Genomic DNA, 21,012 nt, shown 5'->3' with positions numbered 1-21,012 from the left:
CCATGAGAGCAAGGCATCTTGCATACACAGTGATCCGACGTACAGGCTTGTCAAATTGTAAGATTATATAACCACCATTCATCAGGATCTCAAAGACGTCCCTCGTAATCACTTCAAGTCACGCAAGCCCTTTTGGACCCAAGAACTTAACCTTAAACAATGCGAAATCAATCTTGATGAAGCTTGGAGAGCTGAATGGAATTCAAAATAACTCACAAACACCTTGTGAAAGACCCAATGCAGAAGATCCCTCGATTTGATCTTCCGCAGAGCTAATGGTCCACCCTAAATCGCATACACACAAATAATGGCAGATGTGGATACCCGATGCACAAATGGAAAATTAAAAACTCTCCCATGTGCGACTGTGGTCATCCAGAACGGACCACACAACATATAACGACGGAATACGAAGGGGACATCACAGCGATACACACACTCTGCTGCTCCTGGCGCGGTTGTCTGGGCTTGACCACGTGAATGTGAAACTGTCATTGTTGCTCTGCATCTACATCAGCGGCCGTACGAAAGAAGAAGACCACCATCTGAGTTTCAAGTGCCTTGAAGCTTGCGGTTCAATGTTCGGCATAAATAGAAGGGTGGAAAGATGCTCTGCGTACTGCTGAAAGTTTTCATGAGTACTTTTTTACCGTATATTTTTCTAAGTATGACTGAAATGTGCTCTCTAGTGCTGGTCATACCACCAGCAATGGTGTGAGCAGGTAGTTGCAGGGCTGCACTTGTATCCACACATACGTTTCACCTGGTGGAGGTGCCGTGTTTAGAGCACGCAAAAATGCTTCAAGTTCCATCTCAATTCAATGTAAGCGCAACATTTCACCCCCTTGGGATTGATCAAATGAGTATCAAATTGTGGTAAGGCAACAGTAGCAGTGGCCCTCTATTTCCAAGTTGACTACCTGATGAAGCTCACAGAAGCTTTAATGAAACGTAAAAAAGTTGATGCTAAATTCGGTCATGAATAAGTCTTAACCTGCCGGCTGAGGAGCTTAATTGCTCAGAATTTGATCAGTACGTTGGCACTTATATAAACAACACCTTTGTAAATGGGACAATCTTGTCAGGTGGTGGAGGGCCATGGCAATAATTTGGGCACGGAACAATCATGTGGCCTCACCCAGAAGCAAATACTGTATGGAACAGTCCTGGTCCGATGGATACCTTCTCTTATAATGAGGCATTTGCACCGCCAGCTGTAAACACTGTCAGCAGAAGATAAGCACTGCCCTACACATTGTTTGAGTCGACAAGCTATTTTTAACACGTAATTATACATTTATTGAACAAATAGCTGAATTGCATGACAAGATGGAGAACCATGTTGTGCACTTTTTCTAGCTCATAAGAAAAATGTTGAGACCGAGGTCGTCATGTCGACATATGCCAAGCAAATATCCACGAGATAAGTGTTCAATCGCATCTCATTGTGCACGCTGCATTGATACAATTAGGATTCATTACAGCATTGAAATGCAACTGCATCTCAAGGCGCTACAGGAAACATCAGGATATGAATCACAGGGAGCCTACCGCCACAGGAGGCATTTTAGATTTTAACGGTACTGTTTGATTTAACAGACGTTATAGAGCAGAGACAGTGAGTTTTGTATAAGGCAAAGGAGGGGTGAATGATTATGAGTCTGAAGTTGAAGAAAAGGGGCAGGGAGTTGGACGGCCATGGGGCGTTTCGGATGCTCTCGGGGCAACAGCAGAGGAGTTACGCTCCCATTGAGAAGAGGTTGACTTAATCACAATGTAGAATTGTATTGCACATCTCCATTTCAGTGCAGAATACGTTACGTTTTGTTCAGAGTCTTCGTTCATAACCCAAACCAAAAACTAAAACATGTACGGCATGCAAAATACCATTTTTATACACAAGGAACCAAAAACATTATAACACCAGTTAACATGTTTAAATCATGCAAACATGACCAAATCAAACATTGTAACTATTGCTTGTTGTTATAAACCAGGCATGGGACACAGCATTTATTGATCTTGTATTACATTTCACCAATAAGTAATTCAATCCACATCCCCAATGTGGTTTAGCACTACAGTACTATATAAACATTACGTGACTGGATTAAAAATAAATAACTACAAATACATAAATTTTGATTTAAAGCTTTCGTGACTGCAGGGATTCATATTCTTGGTTCTTTCGGGAAAGTCACCGAAAGAACCGAGAATACAAATACATACTTTCAAGTTATAACTGCTGCTTATCTCTAATTGGTTTATTGCAATTTGTGAAATAAGAAATACAAATATAATAACCTGCAAAATATGGGCTGCCGGGTGGCGCAGCGGTAACACTTGTGCCCCACATCGTGAGGACCTGGGTTCAACTCCTGACTACTTTGTGTATAGATTTTGTATGTTCTCCGACCATTCTGCGGGGGGTTTCCTTTGGATTTTCCAGTTTCGTCCCACACCTAAAGAACACACACTGCAACTGCTATCGGTCAAACATCCCAATGCTAAAATATTACCTGCAAATTACTCAATTTGGCTTACACGCAGCGGCGACATCGCTCCCCTACTTCAAAAACTTGGCCGGACCCTTTTGAAAATAAATAATTCACTCTTCAACACACCGGTGGGCTAAAGTAGTGAATTATTTGTCTTTTGTCAACTTGACACTTTTTTGCTGATTGGCCGTGTCGGCTGGTGGAGGGTTACGACACATTTATAAATAACGCGATCTAACCCAAAAACCTTTATTATGAATAATATTTGTCGTGAAAGCCTACGTGTTAAACTGAAAATAAGATTCTTGAAACGCAGTGAGGCGTTGCTGGGCAAACAAGCGCAAACAATGTTATATAACCACTTTTAAAATATATAAAGCATAGCATGCTCTGACCCATTCGACATTAATTGTATTCATGATCAACGCTTGCATTAATGTTGTATTGGTTTATATATTAATGCTCTATTGTTGCATTTTGGAGAAAAAAATATATTCGGTGACACGAGGGGGGTGGGGGGTCGGTGTTGGCACATTGTTCATAACGCGCTGTGTTATGAACCCAGTTCTCTGTGTCCCATTACCAGCCACAGCTAATATCAGTGACCAGTGAGTTCTGGCTTTCCATCATCTGCAATGACTCATGTGGTGAAATATGGTCAAACAATCCCCAAGAATTGATGGTAGCATATTGTGGCCTTCCTTCAGCAGTAGATTTTAAAATGGCTGAATATTAAATAGTAGTCAATATTAAATGAATTAAGTTTACAAGTTAACCAACACCCGGATAGAAGACTGCATTTCTCCCAAAATCAAACATCTAATTCCACAAATAAACCCATGCAATGCACTATTTTTAATGTTATAAGCAATCTTTGTCTACCATATGCATGTAGGAAAAATATACATGATGTAAACTTAAATCGATGGCCTTCCATTGCAAAGCAAGGCTTACACATTATTTTAGACCTAACTTTGCATTTAATCGCTATGTCACTATGTAATCACAAAATGTTTCCAAAACCCAATTGCTGTACTCCTGATGTGTTAATTATTAAAAGTTATAGATGCACAATAAACAAGAGCTAAAATAACAGGGTTTTTTGCAGTTTGTAAGCTTCATGTATAATTCAGAGCTGCATCTTCATGGATTATCTCACTGCTTTGTCCGAGGCAGCCAACCAGATGTCACACCATACTTAACATAACATAAAATACAAATTCAAGGGTATGTGCCAAAGTCTATTTCTTGGTTACTTGTTGGCCTAATGCATTCTGTTTTGCTTACGAAAACGCATCATGGTGAGCGCGAAACAATCTTAAACATGCTAAACCGTTACATACACGTCTCCTATTTGTTTTCGGGTTGTACCGCTTGCCGTTCCGATTGATGACTGATCTTTTGGCTCAATGTGCTTGGAAGCTTCTGGAACTGGGAAGAAGCTTCCAACGTGTCCGGCAAAACATCAAAAGTGGAGAACACACGGTATAACCCGCAAACACATTGCAGAGCTAACCGAAACAACCACAATAACCTACACAATCATAATGTACTACATGTATTATTATATTATTTGTGAGAGTGCACTCACGCATAATGATATTTACTGTCATGATTAAAATGCAGATGCTCAAGAGGCATATAAATAGAGCTATGAGCTGTCTAGAATAGCTTTTAATGTTTTATTTTCAGCCTATTGGTAATGCATGCTGAACCTCTTTTGCACCGTACGTAACCAACCGTGCTAATAAGCAAAACGCACAGCCTGTTTTTTTAAAAATATATATTTTAAAAGGTTATCTATCAATTCCTGAACTCCACATCAAACATTTAGTGTCAAGAGTAACTGCTTGCAAAGCTGTCAATCTTCTGGCAACAAAAAATGTCCGCACCATCCAAAGCCGTAGTTTGTTCCGATGATATGTTTGTGCTCCGACGCCAGCTAATACCTTATTGAGCTCAATGTGTTCAGAACGACAAAGCTGGCGTGGCAAGAGACCGTGCGCCCAACGTCCTAGCAATTCCGTGCTGCACTCCCATTCATTTCGACGAAGAGCTTGGCCACAATCCCCCACCACTGTAGTTCTGTGGATCTTCACGCTGCACCCGTTGACAACACTGCCAAATAACTCGCAACATGTCCGTGTATCCCCTCATCTCTCCCCTTGTCTATATGAATCGTATACGGCACATTATAATATAGCACAGGGTACGCGATGTACCGCGAGTACAACAACGAGAAAGGGGGAAAATGAATATAATTCATGATCTACCTTTTAGGTTTTCACAAGATGGCATTGCAGTTTGTTTTAAATGTCCTGGCATCCTGAGATGTGTGCTTACCAGCACAGCCAATGCCACGGAACTCTACCAAGCCAAGCATTGGTAAGTCATGGCAACAAAGTAGAGGTAACAACGTGCCCTATCTGAGCGAGGGTTGAGTAGCGGGGCAGGGCATTACACAGTATATGCGGAAGGTGTTTATCTGTAGAACGATTCATTTATTGAGTGCGCAGAATTAGCCATTAGATTTGAGCCATGGTAAATGTCAATGGATTCTGAATCTTTTTAATTTGCTTATAATACTGTAAGTGTTTGCACAGTACAGTATTGCATATTTCACAACGTCCACCATGTGTTTTTGCGCATGCGTTGCTATTTAACGAGCACATTTTTACACCAACAGTGTTACTGATATAAAATTGTCCTCTACTCGTTCTCGTGTGTGTGTGTAAAAAAAAACAACAACACAATGGCTATCTCTGAGGCAATTCTTTCCAAGTTAAAATATTTAAACTTTTTGTTCCAAACTGCGTCACTATCATTTCCACGAATATAAAAAAGATGCACAACCATATCTGGCATAGCAATGTCGGACACATTTATTGGGGGTGTGGGGGATTGCGATAGTTATGTGGGGGAGTGTGTCTTATCAGGCACAGGCAGCAATTATTTTCAACATCGCATGCCTAAACGTATACAAGGTCTTGCTTATAGAAACAGAGCATCATGTATGCTATTCACATTTGCAAATGCGTTTCAATATGATCATTAGCCATGAGCCATCTACTGCTGCATGAAAGTCTCACAATGTCGTTACCATCCCTCATTCTCGCGATGCAACGGTCCATGCAATTCCTTGCACATGAGCTCATCTCGTTTCTAAATCTCTGCAGCAGTCCTCTTCATGAAGTGTGTTCTCTACTTTGCCATTCTGTTGTGAGTCGATCATCGGCCACCATCTATTCTAGTGACGTGTCGCTTCCCAAGTCCATTTGCTTAACAATACATATGGTGTCACTAATTTGCATGTGTTCTCTGATCCATGTTTTCCTCTGTCTCTCAACATAGTTGCAAGAATTACCCCCCACCCCCCTCCAGACTTCTCTTCCACGCATTTAAACTTCGTTTCATTTTATTTATAAGTGTCCACGCAAGCAATCAATGTCATAGCACGTAGTATGTAGTGATAAAATTATTATCTGCTCTGAGGTACTGTTCCTCTCAAAGTACATTGATATGCTGCTTTCCATGATCAATTAAGTTTTCCATTAAAGCAAATCAAACTACTCTCGCTTGCGTTTATCATTTTGATCCTGGTCTGCCTTCAATAATTGTCGTAGGCAATCACACTCTGGTGTGTTTTCCAATATATTCCCTTCAGTATATATTAATTTGTATAGCAAACCTGTTGTACATGACCTGTTCTGCTCGTATTTATCTTGAACTCTTCTTGGCACAGTCCTCTTCATTACATTATTCAAACATTCCCCGTAATTAATTTCCATTGTTTGTAAATGACCGTGTCATTAGCAAATATGACGACAATTTCTCCATTCATGTTCATCTCTTTAAATTCTCCAAACTTTGGTGATACCCAATCTCCTTGCCTGACTACCCTTGTGATTTGTACTTTGTTGCTTTATTCCTCCAATTTCAGTGTAGCTGTTTCATACTTAGCATTTCTAAACGTATTTCGTACATACAGATGCTTACTTGAAACCGGATTCCCACCACCATCCATCCCAGAAGAACTGCCTCATCAAGACTCTATACCATAGAGCCCAATGCATTTCCGACCAGGAACACATTACCAGTGAACTCAAGCACGTACACCAGGCTCTCAGGGCTAATGGCTACTCCGACTACACAATCCGCAAAGCCATCACTCCAGTCATGAAGAAGGATCCTCTTGTGGAGCCACTCAAAACCATCACCTTACCCTACATTGCAGGGGTCACTAAAAAGATCTCCAAAATCCTGAATAAACACAAGATCCAGGTCCGATTCAACACAGTACACAAAATCCGTGATTTAGTTCCATCTGTAAAAGATGCTCTTCCAGACATACAGTACCCGGGCGTTTACAAACTAAAGTGCCTCTGTGGTAGTAGCTACATTGGAGAAACCAAAAGACATATCTCGGACCGCATCCGCGAACATAAAGCAGACTTGAAACACGGTAAGACGAACTCCTCTGCCGTGGCAGATCACTGTTACAATTCAGTGGGCTCACATGACATTGACTTCTCCAAGACGGAGGTTCTTTGCAAACCGACTGGCTACCATGAGAGATTCGTTCATGAGGCCATTCACATATACAAGCACAGAGACAATTTCAACCGAGAAGATGGATTCAGGCTTAGTAACCACTGGAAAGATGTGTTAAATCATTTCTGTTCTTAATTAATTGTAATTTTACGATGACCTTCAGACCGCAGCTCTTTCGCCAGCATTGCCTCTTAATACCTCTCACACCACGGTTAATGGTATGGTTTACAACATGGAGTATACTAGGGCTTCGCAGCTGTCTCTCTCCCCCTCCTCTGTTCCGACCATGGACGAACTCGTCCGTCTGAACGGGGCCCGTAGCTATCCGTGGTACGGAAATTTGAGGGTAAGAATCCACCCATTTTTTCGCCATATAGCATTGTGATATATAACGACTTATGGTTGGTAGCTTAGCTGATTGGAGAATATAGAGTTTATTGATAACATGAAGGTAATTTATATTTTAGTTTTTATTGGTTCACTATATAGTACTGTGAATAGCTCAGATGTGTAGTCATTTCTGGGACCAGTCACTAGCAAATCACCCAGTTATTTGAATGCTAAATTCGCCTAGTTATTTCAATGCTAAATTATCCTGTTTTGATTTGTACTAAGTGCCTCGGTGAATGTGTATGCTCTGACTTCAACGTAACTATTTCTGTAGCAGTTACAAGCGATTGCCTTAATTTAGCTATTTCAATGCTAAATTCATTCTACGTGACTTTACCGAAAGAACCAAAGAAGACGTTCAACATACATAGTGCGATGACTAGAAGAAAAATTTGCACAAAGTAAAAAATTCATAGTCTATAACAAGTATCATTTTTTACCGTATCACAATGCGATTGTAGTTTATGGTAGCAAGGTCTTTCCAAAATGTGGCTTTCCAATATGGTTGGTCAGTCTCTAAATTGTAAAAAATAAAAAAAATCACAATTTTTCTGCACTCACTCTTTGCTAAGTATTTATTTGCTTCAAAATGACTTTAAACTCTTCCAGAGGCAGTATGCAATTCTTTATGGTCACAATACCTTTTCAGGCTTGAATTAAATCTCAGCAACGTGAGGTCGCACTGCCATATTAGCCAGTTCACAGCAACACCACTTGGAGCCCGACTGGTACATATACGTTGCACACACAAGTCAAGGGTCTGCTTTGTTAAGAGCACTCTGACTATGACATGTATATGCTTCGTTTCATCTACGTCTTTCACACCTGTTTTGTTGAGGTCTTAAAGGAGAACACATTGGAAATCACTCTGTCCTTTTATAGTATTAAAGTATGATTTAGTCATTTATCTTAAAGAAATAAGATTCAATAATTCACAGCCTTGTATCAATCTACTGGTGGACGAATACCTCTTCATTGGGTGTCTGTCATGGTAGTTGTTTGTCCATACTTCTCACTGGTAAATGTCGGTTTATATAGGGGGTGGCCGACCCAGGTCTGGTTTCGTTATCACTTGCCACCAATGTTAGCCACGGTTGGAAATCACTCATGTTGCCGAGTTCATGGCATGCTGCCCAAACCATGGCACAACAGTTCTAACACCATCTTCTTTGGTTCTTTCGGTAAAGTCATGTAGAATGAGAATAAAATAAAACAATAACATTCTCACGACGTTTCGGCCACAACACAAGTGGCCTTCTTCAGGTGAAAGGAACAGACCTGTCGGGACGACAGAGCTACAATGAACGCTGCTAAGATTCGCAGCGTCTTTTAAGCTGGTTGAGAGAAGTGAGGCACCTTGACAAAGGGGTTTACATATCAAACAGGATAATTTAGCATTGAAACAGTTATTTTATTCTCATTCTACATGACTTTACTGAAAGAACCAAAGAAGATGAATCCTTGCAGTCACGAAAGCTTTAAATCGAAAATTCTAACACCAATTTACTTTCAATATGAGATGGCGCAGATTTAAGGTATCACCACCCTGTGAATGTGACCAAGTATAAAAACAAATGCAATCACTAACCTAAAGAATATATGATAATACTGCGCTGCCAGTGGTGTCAAAAGCACAAATAACCGATAGTTTTAGACAATGGAGAAAAAAATCCAAAGCACTTCACAATCTGGAGACTTCACTCTTGGAATTGCACGTCTCTTGTAACATTGGCTGCACTTACAACAGCAACGTGAGAATGTTCATTATTTAAACTCAGGCATTACATGTATTCATTGTTTTTTGCAGGACCCTCGTGACACAGTGCTGAGACTCAGTGTGGCTGTTATGGTCAAATAAAGGGCATTAGTATTATTTTTAGTGTTGTTGCTAATAACAACCTTTATTCATTAGCGCCACTTTATTACGTCATAGTTAATTGTGATGCTGAAATCACTGCACTCATTCTAGTCCACTCAGTTCACGTTCACACTATCGCCACACGCACACATTGATTTATCTTGGTCTACACGAACTGACATTTGGTTACATTCACAAAAATAGCCTAGGCTCAAATCTGATTTCTCCTCTCGAAATGAGACAGTCCCACTACATTTTTCCTCTGAGTTAAACAGCTTTCCCGAACACCACTCCCTAATTATATTGTCACCTTATTACTTGCCCTTTACGATTACCACCAACACAATCGGACATTGAAGGTTTCAAGATATTTCCATTCGTTACAAAATAATTACACAAGCTAAGCACTATTTGACATAGCTAATTTAATACCGATTTAAGCACCTACCCTGCAAATCAGTTACCGAGTATACAAACTGGCCTCGGAGAGAAGCCTGAGGTATCATCCTCACTTGAAATCTGCATCTACATTAGCTGATCAAGTGAAACACATTTCATGAGCAAGTGTAGCACATTTATAAAGGTTTTTGAAAATTAGACTTTAAAATAAGTCAATGTTGTGCTTAACATCGCTGCATTTTTGAAGATGCCTTATCATGGTATTCTGGCAAACATCAGCTTATACATTTACACCCACGTGCCATCTCCTATCAACATTATTTCGTGAAAGTACTTTATGGAAACTTCGCTCACATGGCACAGTTGCCTTCCCATTAAAGAACTGCACGATGTATAATATACAAGGACAAAAGAAAGTAAATATTTCCATTAACTAACACTTAAAATGCATTTGCGTGGCACTGCTATGTGTAACATTTCAGTATGAACATGACCGACTCTACCATTTTACATAATCATATTTTTAAGGTGTAGGAGTTTGTTGATTTAAAAAAAATGTGTGTAGCTGAAGTGTTCCTCAGTATAGTTAATAAGCAAAATATATTTTCCCCGATGACCAAATAATTCGGAATGCGTCCAACATAATCAGATCTCAAAAGCTGAACAGGGTTCAGCCTGAATAGTGCTTGGATAGTTGATCACCATGCACGGTAGGTTATTTAGGTGGCTGTGGGGCTACATTGTGGGCAGCAGAAGGCAGCACAACAAAATACAGTCGTGTGAATACTGTACTAAGATCCCATCACTATCCTCCCAGCCTTCACTAACCTGCTATTGACCAGCATGGTGAAGTATGGTCAGATGTCCAGCCCTTCATCCAGCAGTGGGTATGCGAAAAATGGCTGAACTAGCACGTCATTTACTTCATAATAATTAAATTACACTCAATATCATTAAACCACAGGAATATGTTTATGGATAGGAGGTGGGCCATGCATTGACCTTGCAGACCCCCCACACGTAAACTGGCATTCAACAGGATGGCTTTTGTTGACAAAGGTTACAAATGGTAAAACTATCGTAATTCTTGCAAAACGATATGTAAGCATAAAAACACACATTTTGGCACAATAGACGGCTTTGAACATTGTCTAAGTCCACGTGTTCATTTGATAATTTACTTTAAAATAATAAAAAATAGCACTTCTCATTCGCCAGTCATTACGGCACCCCACAATCAGCACAATGTCTCACATTGTTAACCACTCAACGCATAAAAAGTTAATTCAATGCAATAACCTCTTCATGGATGGACACAGATTTGCAAAAATGGGAAGCTGGATGGCTTGCGGGCAAGGTTCGGAAGGTTGATTGCCACAAGCACCGGACATGGGAAACCACTTGGCGCAATGGAAAACGTGCGAGTTTTAATGCACACAACAATACATCCCCATCCGTGACCCTGGGGGCGCTCATGCAGGACGCGTCTCTCGGTACTCACACGGAGAAGTGGTAGAGGAAGCATTTCCAGCCGGTGGGCCGCTCCAGGAAGTTATACACACGGGACTGGATGGTGGAGGTTCGTCCGCACATGAGCAGCTGACTGTACGTGGACACGCGGCGGCCTCTGCGGGGGTCATGGGGCAGGCCATGTAGAGCAACTTGCGGCGTCGCCTCGACGGCATGCTGGCCCGGGCTCAGCATGTCGTCCCACGATGCCTCGCCGACTCTCGTCTCGGCGGTTTCGGACATCTCCAGGCGCACAGGTGACACCGGCACCTGCATTCTCTCCACGGAGGTGGCCTCCTGAATGGCCCGGGCTGGCCCTTTGTGCGAGGAACTTCGCTTTCCGTGTGACATTTTTTTCACGAACGCTGGTGGTTTTTGTGGGTTTTTACTCCGGGTGATATATGGGTGTTGAATTTGATTTAAACAAAAAAAACTATTAGTAAAACGGTGGAATTGCAATGGTCCTATTTGGGAATATAGTTGCTTCTAGTTGCTTGTCGTTGGATGATTTTTCAAGTTACAGTAGTTGAAGATGTTTTGCATAAACTTGCTTTGCGATCGTGCTTTTGCTGTACGTGTGTTGTGCTTCTTTCGCACCATACATACACATCGGAGCGGCAAATAGATGGCTGGGTGTGAAGTCCTGGTGTGGAGTAGTCTCGCATGGAAAAACAACACAAAGGAAAGGCCATCAACGGAAGAATTTTTTAAACATTTACCAGTACTGAATTAATTAGAAGTGTCAATTAAAGTACAGATACGGTGTTTGGTTTGGGGTAGGTTTCAATGCACCAGCTGAACAGGCATATCCCGTTTCATTTTTTATGTAACCGACTACGGTGCAATCAAAATGAAAATGCATAAGTGGTGTGCATTCGTTTCCATATGTCATGATGAAAATACAAACGAATCGTAACACGTTTTTATTATTGATCCCTTTTACACATGTAAAATGTTTTATGCGTCTCATAAATTGCCTTTTTGTTTTAAGCATTAAATGAACCACAACAAGCTGCATTTTTACTCTATAAAATAGCCTTAAAAACATGATCTGAGTGTTGTCTCAACATGCTCTTGATATATACAAGCTGCCCAACATTACAACAAGATGTTTTCAATGCTTCTGCCATGAATCTGTAAACATAACAAGTGCCAGAATTTAACGCCCTTTTGGTGACCCAAACCCCACCAACATGTCCACATGAATCAGTTTCCTTTTAACTACACTTTGCAAATCTATTTTAATACACCGCAATTAGTGCGTTACAATTCGTGTACTTTGAATACAATTAACACTTAACACATGCTTAAGTACTCTGTAACAATAACTTTCTATACGCCTTGTTGTCCGATGTGTTTGCAGGAAAGATACAGGATACAAGTCAACGCGGTTTCCCATTCAAACAAGAATGGGGGTCATGCCAATTTCCTGTTTACAACTCTCTCCCAGTTATCGGTGGACATTCTACATTCCTATGCTCGGGTTGTGCTTACCCACTAAGGATAACCGATACAGACTTCCCAAAAAAGTGGTACTAAATTATAAAGCCCCAGATCCATACTGATTAAGTCAATGTCCGACCGGGATTTAAATATACAACCATTTTATCTGTAAGCACATGGTCGAAGCGGAACTATCAAAACACAGTTTCACAAAAGCACTGTTCCGTGCAAATAAAGTGTTCAACAACACTTGTATATGTAAATAACCACAATCATCACAATACATACAACACTGTGTATTTCATGTACACCAAAACATCACAGAACATATGAACACGTTTTTTTACAAAGCTTACCTTTGGCAGTGCTGAATTGATTAAGCCTCCTTCCAGTAACTGCAGATAGGCAGGAAGCGGTGATCACGAGGGTCTCCACGAGCACATGATCCATGTGCAATGTTTTATTAATGCATGCTGTTTAAATACCACTGTCCAGAATGAAAAAAAAACGTGCAGCTCTTTTTTTTATTTAAACCGGTGGGGGGGGGGGGGGCTTTTAGATAAACCCGTAAGTGTCGTTGGTTTCTGAAATCAGCAACAACTGGACACGAGAACGGATTGAGAGGTGTGGCAGCAGTAGCGCTGTGTGTGCGGTTGCAACACGGCAAGTTGGTAAGGCAAGTGAATGGGGAAGGCAGCATGGATAATCACACGTGTGAGGTTACCACAAACCAGACCGCCCGTTGCCACTCCTTCTTCATGAACTCCTCCCCGCCAGTAGTCCATGGGCCAGAACAGAAATTGGTACCACCTAAAGTAGCTCAACTTTATACGTACTGTACCAGTCTATGTCTATGGCTAATAGTGAATTATTATTAGCACTCTTGGCCGCGAAATGAATTCAAAATTTTTACATGCATTTGATAACCCACTCATTTCAAATGGTTTTAACATAATTCACTGTTGTTGGCCACATTAGGAAATTAGAACCGCTCATGTTATGTCACCTCAGGTGGTACCGACAAGTGAAATATCTGGTCTGGGCTCATGGACTAAAAAGGAACTGACATGCAAAAGGCCAGGCCTATTTGTTATGTCTATGGACGATACAGCTTTGAGCCTGCATGTTGCTTCGATAGGTGACCACCATGCATAAAACACGTGTCAGGGTGCTGTGGGGCAATGGGTTATGCTTAGATTTTTTGGTGAATAGGATCATCTGCCAATAAATAAATAATTAGTTACAACATAACTGCTCTAATACTTTGAAACTATGGTACATTTGCAGAAATGTCACAGTACTGTACTAGATTAATTGTTGATTTGTAACAATCGTTAAGCACTGACTTCTGTGTTTTTCATCAAATCATAGAGTGTAATGTCGTAATTGTTGAGATGTATAGGATGGGCTACGTGATGGGCAGAAGATGGTAGTACAGTAAAACCAGTTGTACTGTATTGTGCTCCAACATCTATGCTCCCCGCTTTCACCAACCAATACTGATCTACGTGGTGAAGTATAGTCAAATAATCTCCATGAATCACATAGAGTGGAGAAGCCCGAATCTACGTGGGATTGACAAAAGGGCTATACGGGTATACGTTCAAAATGTTCCCAAGGTGTTTTATGCAACTGGTTAGCAAATCAAAGCCGCTTTTTGTGTTTAGTTTGTTGCCCTTTCTCCGCACCTCCGATTAGAATGGTTGGGTACGTACGGTGGGAAAGAAGTTCAACAAATAATGCCAAAGCAAGGTGAAGACTGCGGACTATATCTCAGCTAGGCTGTTTTCCCCCAGCGAGGTCTATGCACACACATTGTGAACCTCTTTGTGAGTTATATAAACGTGTAATTAAAGCCAAGACTACACGAGTACAAGCAATCCTAATTGCTGATGAAGTTGTGTAACTTTCTGAATTTCACAGGATAGTATTTTTTTCCCGTTTGTTAAGATTTAAGAGCTTGATGACTAGGTTGTACAAATTTAATTAGATTTACTGGACCAATAGATGTTTTAGCGTCTGGTCAATCTGAAGTTACATGAAGGAAGAATGTAAGCTTAAGATGGACAAGGCAACACCACTCAAGGCTGATTCATACATTTTTTTAAACTTCATAAACAGTCCATACATTTAATCAAGGTCACGTTGCCCTTGTGTTTTTTGTACAAAACCACCTGTTGCAATATACATAATTTAGCTAGAATTTGTAACACTTGTTATATGTATGTCAATATGCCTATCTTGCAATTGTAACCCAAGTGAATAATAAATAGTGTTTGTTAAGATATGCTGAAGGTCAGAAGCTTACAATGCGTTTCTGTTTGCATTGAGGTCGCTGTAATTAAGCAGAACCATGCTGAAAGGTGCCTTCATGTTCACGATAGCTAATATTGCTTTGGTACAATAGTCAAACTGTTCATTGCCATAGGTACCACTTATCCTCCCAACAATGCCCCATACAAATCGTAAAATTGCATTTATTTACCTTTTTAATGGAAAAGTAAAAACTCCCCAATGTGCAACTGTGGCCATCCAGAACAGTCCATACAACATATAACGACACAATGCCTGATTCACCAATACGATGGAGACATTACAGCGATACACGTTGCTACTCCGGACGCGGTTATCTGGCTTGACCACCTGAATTTTAAATTGTTATTGTTGCTCTGTATCGACATCAGCCATATGAAAGAATAAAAGATTTATTCTAGATTTGAAGCTTTCGTGACTGCAAGGATCCATACTCTTTGGTTCTATTCGGTTAAGTCACATAGGTAAAAAATAAAAGAACAAAAATCACGACGTTTTGGCCACAACACAAGTGGCCTTCATCAGGTGAAGGGACCGTGCTGTCATGAGGACAGCGTTGGAGTGAAAACAGCCAAGCCCAGGTCGCGTCCTTTAAGCTGTGTGGGAGGAAGCAAAACGCTTTGACAAAGGAATTAACGTAACAATGAGCACGATGTACGTAGGAGGTGCATGGGCCATGATGGACCAGGAGCGGGTGGGGACCATGACGGACCAGCAGCGGGGGGGGGGGGGGAGTAGAGTGAGTGAGTGGAGTGAGTGAGTGGAGTGAGTGAGTGAATAGAGCGGGAAGCTCTACAGGAAGCTCTTCGTCTTACGAGGCAACCACGTGGTCGGAGACCCGAGTGAGGGTCCGACCCTTCGTAGCAGTAACCCCTCTGTATAGGGTAGTTAGCTGGGTGGTCACCACCCTATGCTGTATCGGGTAAAGGGACCGTTACCCCTTGGTGTTACGGTGTTACAATAAATGTGCTGCCTCTAAAAGGAACAACGTCCGCGACTCAGTTGGACTCACTACACCTATGTATTGAAAGCAAATCCACCAAAGTGTAATTTGCTTAGAAATTAATCGGGAAGAGGAGTTTGCAATGTTACATTTTCTCCTCTTGCAAATAAAAGCAGAATAATAATTTAGCAATGTATTTTGTGACCAGATTTCCTCTGAATAATGGTTGATGTGTTGATTGTATACTTGAATTGCATTTTAAACCCATTTTGATAAAATATAAAATCTTTTGAAATTTATTGAAAAAGAGCCCTAGTGTCAGTCATTTGTATGTCGATGATGAAGTGTTAATTAAGTCTCTGAAGGACATATTTAGACTGGAATGCGTACATGTCATCACTTGACAGTGAAGGCTCGAGAAGCAATAAAACATGCAGATCGCAACAGGAAAGGGTAGCAAGAGCACATCGAAATGGAACTTGGTTGGCAAGTTGGTGACGTCCTCTTTCCAGAGGTGTTGAGGTTAGCTTGCTCTTTCACTGGACCCTAATGCCCCAGCAAGAGCCAGGAAGCGCAAGAGAGAGGATGGGCCTTGAACGAGGTTGAGGCACGTTGCTCCTTACTGCATTTACAGAACAGGAGAACATAAAGGACTTGATTTAAGCATGGGCAAGCTTCCCCAATCGGGGTGTTGGGATCAATTGGGGCTGCCTTTACAGCGCATCAACATTTCTGTGTATCCTTCCTGTTGAGTACAAGATCTGCAAGCCATACTCCTGGACCTGAGTGTGAGCCATCGAGCCATCTGCCCCCTTCGGTTCCTTGAAATTCAATGGGAACTGTAGGGCATAATGGCATGTATACACATGGCAGCTCCATCCATATAAGTAGGGGTGTAACTGTTTACATGCGAACACCACCATGAACATCTCCTGTCGTGTAACATGGTAGTTTAATTCGGTGCCCCTCGGCGTGTACGACTGCCATGCGTAATTAAGTGTTCCTTCCTGCACCTGGCACAATACAGTCCCCAATTGACAACTACTCACGTTACTGTGCAAAATAAAGTCCAGGAGAAAATCGGGTTTCGGCGAGGATGGGGGTGTAGGTCAGTTGGGGTTTCAGTTCGGTGAAAGTACCCCTGGTATGCCTCAGACCAGGAAAAGGGGTTATTAGGAGATGTAAATTTGGGTGGGTGAGGGGGCAGGCAATATCACTAAACCCCTGCACAAATTGTCGGTAATAAGTCACGAGTCCCAGGAACGATCTCACCTCCGTAATGTTCTTGAGGCATGATCATTCAAACACAGCCTGTATCTTATCCGGGTCGGTCCATATACCTTTGGCACACACCCAGGTGTTAAGAAATTACACCGACACACGTGCACTCGGAGCCTCTTTATGCTCGACACAGCCCTAACTCTAGGCCCGGATTCTTCTCCTGACTTGAAGCTCGTACTCTCACCCAAACATCCCCTCTCCTTGTGCCCTCCACTTTTATCCCTCTCGAGCCCACTCTCTCAAACTTTCTTTCACTGTCTTTCTACCAGCCAATCCCCATCCTTCTCCCTTAATGGTTCTCAACCGTCGCCTCCAGTTTTGACTTCTGCTTCGCGCTTTTTCCCATTTTAACCTTTCTTCCAATCCCTTCAAACCTTTGCCTCCTGACCAATCATCCTAGAGGCCCCTTTACAACAATAGGAGGCCTCTTTACACCAATAGGAGGCCTTGGCCTGCTTTCTGGAAAACGTTTGGCTGTACATTTGCTTGGGGCGAGTATTTCCTAATTTTGGTCATTACAGATGGTCAAACACCAAAAAGAAACTTTTTGCAAGGAATCGAGTCTGCATCGACCACACGTACTTGTGGTGAACGTGCAAACAAACATGCTCTGATGTAATATATGTGTGACACATGGTGTCAGTTAGAGTCGGATAAAGCCCCCCATAATTAAAATAGTAATCAGGTTGCTATAAACTGCATCCCCAGCCAAGAGGGCGATACCGCAAGCGGTTGATCACTGCGAACCCAGACGCAGCTATCCTCATTACACCGTCTAACAGGGCAATCCATGGGCTCACATTGGTGGGAGCACAGACGGTGCGAGTCAGGAGCCGTTTTTGCAAGTGTTGAATGTAGGTGAAAAGATGACTACTGTTCAAGCCGGTACTGTGCTAGCTCACGCGATGCCCACAAGCTGCAAGGCGGTTGACCCAGCAGCAGCGGGTATCGAGGGGGTGGTAGAGAGAAATGCGGAGTCGGATGAAATGTGGGCGGACGAACTTTGTAGAGAAAACCCGGAATTGTCAGAGGCACAACGATGCAAATTGAAGTCGGTACTTCTGCAGTTCTTGGATGTTTTCAGTAAAGGGAAATTCGACATGGCCATACTTCACTGTTGCATCACCATATTGATACGGGGGAAGCAGCCCCTATTCGACAAAATTCATATGGTATGAGTCCACTTGAAAAGGAACATGTTAAACAGGCAGTGGACGAGATGTTAGCCGCAGACATAGTTTCACCATCGACCAGTCCTTCGGGAGCTCCTGTGGTGCTTGTTAAACAATCGGATGGTAGTCTATGGTTTTGTGTCAATTTCCGGAAGCTAAACAAATTAACGGTGGCTGATGCATACCTGCTCCCGCACATGGACGATTTGTTGGACGCGCTGTCAGTGATATATATTTTTTTGACGTGGGACTTACTATTGGGATTTTGGCAAGTACCCTTAGATGAACTGTCGAAATCAAAAACTGCATTTCGTACACCTCAAGGGCTTTTTAAATTCAATTGTCTGCCCATGGGACTGCATTCAGCGCCTGCCACGTTTCAAGGACTCATGGAACTGGTTCTTGTGGGATTACAATGGGACTCATGCCTCATTTATTTGGACGTTATTGTGTTTGGTTGTACGCTTGAGGAGCATTTTCTGTGGTTGCGCACAGTGTTTGAAAGTGAAGCCGGCTCAATGTCATCTATTGCAAACTTATGTACGGTATTTGTGGCACATTGTGAGCACGTCCAGGGTACCTACAGACCCCGAAAAAACGGCTTGTGTATGGGATTGGCCGACCCCAAAGATATTCTTTTTTTTGGATTTGCCTCCTATTACCGGCAGGTTGTCCCACAATTTGCAACCATTGCAAAACCTTTACATGCATTAACTGCCAAGAGCCAAAGATTCACATGGGGAAGGAGGAAGAGGTCGCTTTTGTCACGCGACGCGACCAACTCTCAAATGCGCCACCTTTGGCTTACCCTGACTTCTCCTTGCCCTTCATCTTAGATACGGACACCAGTGATCTGGGCAATAAGGGCTGCCCTCTCTCAGGTGAAGAATAGGGTTGAAGTCGTCATAACCTATGGTAGTCGTGTCTTATCGCCAGCAGAACAGTGCTATTGTGTTAGTGATGGTTTACTTCATGCAGCAGTACAGGCCTTACCTTTATGGCAGGGAATTCATAATTCGTACTGACCATGCAGCCCTGCAGTACTCCCTGCGCATAGATCAAGCTTCTGGCCAGCTGTCACGCTGGCTGTAAATACTGCAGGAGTACTCCTTCCAAGTCGTATATAGGAAGGGTACTAAACACAGTAACGCGGACGCACCGTCTCAGTTGCCTCACGAGGCACCGTGCACGTCAGGCGCTGGCTGATGCAAACCGGCTGCGTGAATGTCGCCAGCGATCGTGGCTTCACTTCAAAGTCAAGAACCTACCACGGCAGAAGTGCACAAAGATAGCACACTGGGGCTCATATATAGTGGGGGCAGTTGCAAATTGATGATACTAGCCTGTTAACCCTTCGACGTCGCGCAAAAGCGAACCTGGATACCCATACCTCCTCGGGAGTCTCTCGGTTTATTAACTACGAGGGACTTTTAATGCAGTGGGATGGGATCACACAGCGACTATGCCTGGTCGTTCCCACATCCCTAAGGGGTAAGCTAACGAGTGAGGTGCATGAGACGAAGCTGCTGCACCTGGGAGATTTATAAGACACTGTTGACTTTGCAACGCGATTTCTACTGGCCAGGAATGTCTGCTGATGTATATCACTTAATCACGAGTTGCACGAAGTGTGCACGTCAGAAAACTCGGTTAAAAAAAAGTCAGCCCCCTACTACAGTCCATCACAGCGTTCCAAATAAATGACTTGGTTGTGCTGGATATTCTGGATCCCTTCCCGTGTTCACAGAGAGGGAACAGGTTTCTCCTTGGAGGCATAGAATATTGTACAAGATGGCCAATGGCTTAGCCATTACCTGATCAAACAGCTGCGTCCGTCACGGATGCGTTCCTACATGGATACGCGATGGATAAAGATGCTCCAGAACAGCTTCTGACTGACATTTTTCATCGAAACTCTTGCGTAAGGTGTGTGCAATGTTAGGTACTAAGAAACTTTGGACATCCCCGTTCCACCCTCAGATGGATGGAATGGTGGAACGATTGAATAGAATTATATCATCCATGCTCTGTCAAGTAGTAAATGGGGCACAGATGGATTGGAATCTACAAGTCCCAGGGGTCCTGGCGGCATATGATGGCTCCACATGCCTCTGTAGGCTTCTCCCTTTTTTGTTATGTACGGCAGGGAGCAGGAGCCTCCCATAGCGACACAACTGAGGAAACCCCCAATAAACGAGAAGATGTACCCACGCTGCTGCAGGTCACGCTCGAGTGGGTAATGGAGGCACGTGCGGCAGCAAAGGAAAATGCCACCAAGACACAGGCTGCTAATCAGAGAAATGTACGGTGTCAAACCCACGTGCTTCCTTGGGCAATTGGTGATAAGGCGTGGCTGCATTGCCCGCAGGTGCCGCTGCGCACATTGCCGAAACTACACCGCCCATGGCGAGGAGATTGTTTTAGTGTCAACCACAGTGCGTGCACGTGCAGGCAGGACGTCGCCATTGGTTTGGTCACCCGTCGTGCCTCAAACCATTTGTCATTTTTACCCCAACACCTCATCTCCATGTCCTGCGAGTCCGAGGTCTGGGGTGTCCGACAAGCCAGGGTGGCCGCCCGAAGTAACTGTGCGACCCGAAAAATGTGTTGTGCCGCCCACAGAGTGCCACCCTCAGAGTTGCAGAGGCCCACAAG

At 42.7% G+C, this 21,012-nt stretch overlaps 1 protein-coding gene and 1 long non-coding RNA gene across 5 annotated transcripts in view; one reads left to right on the top strand and one right to left on the bottom strand.

Moving 5' to 3' along the window:
• Positions 1-13,115, bottom strand: part of KCNQ1 (potassium voltage-gated channel subfamily Q member 1) — a 78,506-nt gene extending 65,391 nt beyond the window's left edge. The window contains exons 1-3 of one of the 4 annotated variants that reach the window (XM_076065339.1): positions 13,005-13,115; positions 11,803-11,848; positions 11,198-11,475 (exon numbers count right to left, since the gene is read on the bottom strand). In XM_076065339.1, coding sequence (XP_075921454.1) covers positions 11,198-11,475; positions 11,803-11,805 — 281 coding nt within the window. In that variant the 5' untranslated portion in view covers positions 11,806-11,848; positions 13,005-13,115. Of the gene's footprint in view, positions 1-11,197; positions 12,340-13,004 lie in introns of all 4 variants that reach the window. The other 3 variants (XM_032948987.2, XM_076065335.1, XM_076065338.1) reach the window with 3 other exon arrangements.
• Positions 11,353-13,239, top strand: LOC116939931 (uncharacterized). The gene is made up of 2 exons (XR_004402485.2): positions 11,353-11,462; positions 12,569-13,239. It is a non-coding gene; the product is annotated as an uncharacterized LOC116939931 (long non-coding RNA).
• Positions 13,240-21,012: the final 7,773 nt, after the last annotated feature.

This window comes from Petromyzon marinus, chromosome 7, assembly GCF_048934315.1.
Source record: "Petromyzon marinus isolate PM22_M1 ecotype Great Lakes invasive population chromosome 7, UKy_Petmar_22M1.pri1.0, whole genome shotgun sequence".
NCBI classification, from domain to species: Eukaryota; Metazoa; Chordata; class Hyperoartia; order Petromyzontiformes; family Petromyzontidae; genus Petromyzon; species Petromyzon marinus.
The sequence above is the reverse complement of the archived record's forward strand: the minus strand, read 5'-3'. Positions and strand labels throughout refer to the sequence as shown.